This window comes from Belonocnema kinseyi, chromosome 10 (genome assembly GCF_010883055.1).
Source record: "Belonocnema kinseyi isolate 2016_QV_RU_SX_M_011 chromosome 10, B_treatae_v1, whole genome shotgun sequence".
Taxonomy (NCBI): domain Eukaryota; kingdom Metazoa; phylum Arthropoda; class Insecta; order Hymenoptera; family Cynipidae; genus Belonocnema; species Belonocnema kinseyi.
The window spans coordinates 13,403,361-13,409,890 of record NC_046666.1 but is presented as its reverse complement, the minus strand read 5'-3'; the positions used below and the strand labels follow the sequence as shown (position 1 = coordinate 13,409,890).

At 20.0% G+C, this 6,530-nt stretch overlaps 1 protein-coding gene across 4 annotated transcripts in view; it reads right to left on the bottom strand.

The window, feature by feature from the left end:
- Window positions 1–6,530, bottom strand: part of LOC117181449 (calcium-transporting ATPase sarcoplasmic/endoplasmic reticulum type) — a 145,458-nt gene that overhangs the window by 19,641 nt on the left and 119,287 nt on the right. For all 4 annotated transcript variants that reach the window (XM_033374106.1, XM_033374109.1, XM_033374107.1 and 1 more), the window contains exon 12: window positions 6,322–6,439. In XM_033374106.1, coding sequence (XP_033229997.1) covers window positions 6,322–6,439 — 118 coding nt within the window. The remainder of the gene's footprint in view (window positions 1–6,321; window positions 6,440–6,530) is intronic.

The following is a 6,530-nucleotide window of genomic DNA, read 5'->3' as shown; positions in this document are numbered from 1 at the left end:
TAAACATTTTTCGATTTGAAATAATAAAAAAATAAACGACAAATTCAGCGTGGCTCTTTTAATCGAAGAAATAAATTCCCGGTCATTTCCCAATTCGCAAACATTTTTCAGGATCAAGGAAATTAAAAAATTGAAGCTAAACATTTTTCGATTTGAAATAATAAAAAAATAAACGACAAATTCAGCGTGGCCCTTTTAATCGAAGAAATAAATTCCCGGTCATTTCCCAATTCGCAAACATTGTTCAGGGTCAAGGAAATTAAAAAATTGAAGCTAAACATTTTTCGATTTAAAATAATAAAAAAATAAACGACAAATTCAGCGTGGCTCTTTTAATCGAAGAAATAAATTCCCGGTCATTTCCCAATTCGCAAACATTGTTCAGGATCAAGAAAATTAAAAAATTGAAGCTAAACATTTTTCGATTTGAAATAATAAAAAAATAAACGACAAATTCAGCGTGGCTCTTTTAATCGAAGAAATAAATTCCCGGTCATTTTCCGGATTGCAAACATTTTTCACGGGCAATTGAATTTTAAAAAGTCGATGACTAAAGAGAAAAATTTCCACTTGTATATATGAATATAAAATAAATATAAATAAATAATAAATATAAAAATACAATGAATATAACAAACTTTGATTAATTAATTTAATCATTATATTTATTATTTATAAAAATAATTTTTTATAAAGTTTTAAAAAGTGGAATTTTCAATGCTCTAAATTAAAAAAAAAATCAATGAAATCTTTTCTGGATTTTTTCTTTTTCTTTTTCAACAATTTTTTTTTTTTTAATAAAAATTCTTCTGTTTTAAGAGAATTTTTATCTTTTTTTTTGTGATAAATATGCAACTATTTGGTAGATAATTCAACAATTTTGTTAAGAAGTCATTATTTTTGGTTAAAAATTCGTCGTTTAAGATTGAAAATATAAATTTTTTCGAAGAAACATATTTCTTGTTTAAAAATTCATATTTTGATTGTGAAAAGTAAACTGACATCTTTTTTAATAGAAAATTCAACTATGTTTTTGAAATTGTATATTTTGATTTGAAAATTCGTATTTTTTAACACACAATAACAAATTGACGATTAAAGTGATTAATTTTCAAGTAAAATGATGAATATTTAACACAAATACTTGAATTTTCAACCAATAAGATGAATTTTCAAAGAAGAAGAGTAATTTTCTACCAAAAATGACGATTTTTCAAAAAAAAAAAAAACATTTGAATTTTTAAATAAAAAAGATCAACTTTCGGTTGAAAATATAATTAATTTGCCACTAAACCGACAAAATTTTCAACTAAAAGGATAAATCGTTAAAAAATTTGGTATTCAAATTCTCAATAATTTATACTTATAAAATAAAAGTTAATAACATTTTTCAAAATAAAAAAATACAAATCAACATTATTATTTTCAATGCTCTAAATTTTAAAAAAATCAATCAATGAAATTTAGAATTTTTAAAACTATATAATTTTAAGGAATTTTAAGCTATAAACATTAAAAACTGAAAAATTTAAATTTTTTCACTCAGCACAAAATCTTGAGAAATCTATACGTTTTTAAATTTTTTTTCAAATATAAAACTATTTTTAGAAATTTTCCAGAACTTTTAAATATCTTTCCAAATAAATTGAATTTTTCATACAATTTTTAGGATGTTTATTTTATTTTTTTTTATCTAAATGGTCTATAATCAATTTATTCACAATTTTAAATCATTTTTCAACAAATATTGTAGACAAAAAAATTAACATCAAAAATAAAATATTTATGAACTTAAAAAATTATAAATCTAAAACCAAACATTTTTCTATCTGAAATATTAAAAACAAAGTGAAACTGTTAAATTTAAAAACAAATTAAATTGAATTTTAAAAGTTTTTTTTTTAAACTTTGATAAATTATAAACTTATAAAATTCAGATTCATTACCAAAAATATCAATCCAATTTTAAGCTAGAAACATTAAACATTGAAAAATTACAATTTTTTAAACTGACCACTTCTTAAATAATTTTCATTTTAAATATTTTCAATTGCCTTGAAAAGCTTCAAACTTTTATTTCAAAGACTTGAAAAATCTAGAAGTTTTTTAAAACATATTAAAATTATTTTTGAAAATTTTTTTAGAACTTCTAAATATCTTTTTAAATAAATTAAATTTTTCATACAATTTTTAGGATGTTTATTTTTTTTGTCTAAATGTTATATAATCAATTTTTTCACAACATTGAATCATTCAAAAAATATTGTAGACAAAAAAATTAACATAAAAAATAAATTATTTCTAAATGATAATTGATAAAGATAATGATAATTAAATTATTCTAAAAAAATAGTTGAATTTTCAACCACAAAGTTCATTTACACGCAAACAGCATAATTATATATATTATTTATAATTTTCTAGAAAAAATTATTTTTCAATTAAATGATTGAATTTTAAATTAAATAATTGAATCTTAAAATAAAAACGATTAATTTTAAACCAAACTTGAAATTAATAATTTTGCAGTGCAAAAAATTACTTTTTTCAATAAACAAAAAAAACATGCAACCAACTACGATCAGAAAAAAGAACTCTAAATGAAAAATAAATGGCTGAATTTTTAACTAAAAACGATTAATTTTCAATTAAAACAAAAAAAAACGAATTTTCCACAAATTATTAAAATTATTCAACCACTAAATTCAATTTCTAATCATGTAAGTCAAATTTCGACCAAGCAGTTCAATTATTTAGCCAAAAAATATTATTTCTCAACCAAAAAAGAAATATTTAACAAAAAATGATGGATTTTCATTTTTTTAAATTGAATAGTTAAACTTTCATTACATAAAATTAATATTTAATAAAAAAAGATGGAATTTGTATAAATAAAATGAATAAACTCAACTTTTAATAATAAAGAATAAATAATAAAAAATAATAAAAAATTCTAAATCTGAAACAAATCATGTTTCTATTAATTTTAAAAGTTTTCTTTTTTAACAAAAACTTTTATAAATTATAAACTTTAAAGATTCAGCTTCAGTTCCAAAAATATAAATCCAATTTTAAGCTAAAACATTAAACATTGAAAAATTTAAAAAAATTTAACTGGCCACTTCTTAAATAATTTTCACTTTAAATATTTTAAATGGGCTTGAAAAGCTTCAAACTTTTATTTCAAAATCTTGAGAAATCTATAAGTTTTTTACAATTTTTTCATATTTAAAATTATTTTTATAAATTTTTCAGAACTTCTAAATATCTTTTAAAATAAATTGAATTTTTCATACTATTTTTAGGATGTTTATTTATTTATTTTTTGCCTAAATGGATTATAATCAGTTTTTTTTTCACAATTTTAAAGCATTATTAAAAAAATTTTGAATATAAACCGTGTAGACAAACGAGAATTAAAATCGAAATTAGTAATACATTCGCCTGATCAATAACCTTAAAATCAAAAATAAATTATCTATTAACTGTAAACTTTTCAAGGGATTGATCATTATTTAAATTTTTATCAACCGAGGGTGGCCATTTTAATCCCAGAAATAAATTCCCGGCCATTTCCCGGCTCGCAAACATTTTTTGAGGTCAAGAAAATTAAACATTGGAAAGTTGAAAATTTTTTAAATGAACAATTCTTAAATAATTTTTATTTTAAATATTTTAAACATTTTTGAAAAGCTTCAAAGTTTTATCTCCAAATCTTAAGAAATATATAAGTTTTTTTTTTAATTTTTCCAAATTTTAAATGATTTTTTATCTATATTCAGAACTTCTAAATATATTATATTATTTAAAAAATATTGATGATAGACCGTGTAGACAAAAAAAAATTTACATCAAAAATAAATTTCCCGATTCGCAAACATATTTCGAGGTCAAAAAAATTAAAACCCTAGGAAATCCCTTGAAATTTGTTAAATCTGTTAAAAATGCTTTGGAATATTATAAAATACCATAAATTATTTCAGTCTTTAAAATCCTTCAAATAACTGAAATAAATTTTAAAAATTCTGGAAATCTTTGAAAATTTCCTAAAATATTTCGAAAACTATTAAATTTCAAATCCTTTTAAATTCCATTAAATTACTAAAATCAATAAAAAATTTCTTTGTAATCTTTTTAAATAATCCAAATTATTTTAAATCCTTTACAATTCTTTTAAAAGCTTCAAATTTATATTTCAAAATCTTGAGGAATCTATTAGTTTTTTAATTTTTTCAAATTTAAAATTATTCTTGAAAATCGTTCACAAGTTTTTTTTAACAAAAACAAATGTTTTGTAAACTATAAACTTCAAAGATTTAGTTCCAAAAAAATTTAGCTTCAATTTTAAGAGCTAGAAACATAAAAAATTGAAAAATTGGAAATTTTTTCAAACTGAACACTTCTTAAATAATTTTCATTTTAAATGAAAAATGAACTGAAATCTTTTCTGGATAAAAATTCAACTTTTTTTGTTGAAATTTTTTTAAAATAAAAATTCATCTGTTTTAAGAAAAATGTTATCTTTTCTTCAATAAAAATGCAACTATTTGGTAGCGAATTTTTTCATTTTGTTAAAAGTTAATCCTGTTTGCTGAAAATTTCGTCTTTTTAGATTAAAAATTCAAATTTTTTTTCGAAGAAACTTATTTCTTTTTAAAAAATTAATATTTCGTTCGTAAAAAGTTAACTAAAATCTTATTTAAAAGAAAATGAAACTATTTTTTGAAAATTTATCTTTTCGATTTTAAAATTCATCTATTTTTTCACCTAAAAAAAAATTTTTTTTTTTCAAAAAAGATAATTAATTTTCAAGTCAAATTATGCATATTTAATTCGAATACTTAAAGTTTCAACCACGACGATTAATTTTCTACAAAAAAAGACGACTTTGCAACAAAACACATCAATTTTTTAATAAAAAAGATCAATTTTCAATAAAAAATTAAATGGTTAAATTTTCAGTTAAAAGAAGACGAATTTTCAACTAAAACGGTGAATTTTTTACTAAAATGATAAAACTTTAACTGGAATAATTGAATTTTAATCTAAAAACTTGAACTTTCCAAAAAAGATCATTTTTCAACCAAAAATGGATATTTAATTTTCATTAAAAAAATTGATATAGGTAAATTTTTAACAAAATAATTGAATTTTCTACTAAAATAATAGAATTTTCAAGTCAAAAAGACGGATTTTCTAAAAAAAATAGTTGAATTTTTAACCAGAAAGTTAATTTTCACGCAAATAGTTTAATTATATACTAAAATAATACAATTTCTAAACCAAAAGACAAATTTTTAACAAAAAAGTGGATTTTTCAAGCCAAAAATATGAATTTTCTAGAAAAAATTAACTTTTAATTATATAGATGAATTTTCAATTAAACAATTGATTTTTCAACTAATAACGATCAATTTTGAACCAAACATGGAATTGTTAAATTTTCATTGCAAACAATTTATTTTCAACAACAAAAAAACTACATTTTAAACCAAATTATTTAATCTTTGACTAGAAAGTGAATTTTTTAATTTTTGTTCAACTTGCAACCAAGTAAAAAAAGAAAATTAATTTTTAACAAAAAAAAAAGAATTTTGCACGAATTAGTGAAATTATTCAACCACTAAATTCAATTTTTAATCAAGTATTGTTCAACTTTCGACCAAGCAGTTGAATTGTTTAACCAAAAAATATGATTTCTCAACGAAAAAAGAAATCGTTGAATATTTAACTAAAAACGATCAATTTTCAGTTTAAACAAATTAAATACAGAAAATTAATCTTTAATAAAAAAAAAGATCGAATTTATATAAATAAAATGAACAAAATAATAAAATAAAAATAATAAAATTAATTATGAACAAAGTAGTACAAATTAAACAAATTTAGTGGAATTAATTCTGAACCAAAAATATAATTAGCAGACTTTTTAATTAAAAACAAATAACTTTCAACCAAAAATAGTATATTTTTTTATTTATTAATAATAGATCTTTCGAAAATGATGAAATTGATCAAATCTGAAATTTTTATCAAATCTTTGAAATACTTCTGAAATTTTTAAAAGAAATTTAATTTTTACAATTATTTTTAATCTGATAAAGACTCAAAACTTGAATCGTCAACCCCTCAAATTTTTCTAACAAAAATGACTCAATAATTGTATTAAACTTTTTTTTTTTAAACTACAAGTTATCCCTTTACTGGGAAAAATATTTATTATTTTATTATTAAAGTTTATTATTAAATAAACAAAAAAAATTGTAAAGACAGATAAAGACCTGAAGGTAAAAAATTGTTTGTTTTTTTTTTTTTGCTTACCGATAGAACGTCGACGTAGAGAATGACAAAGTGGAGTGTGAATGAAAGGGCCATCGAAGCGATGAGCCACATGTTCGACCACGGGGGCATCGAGATGAGAGACTGGTTCTCAGACAAGCTGGAATTAATTTTATTTAAATTTTAATTTTAATTAAAAATTTTTTTTTTAATTTCTTAAATTCAAACTTAAATTTTCTTTTATTTAAAAT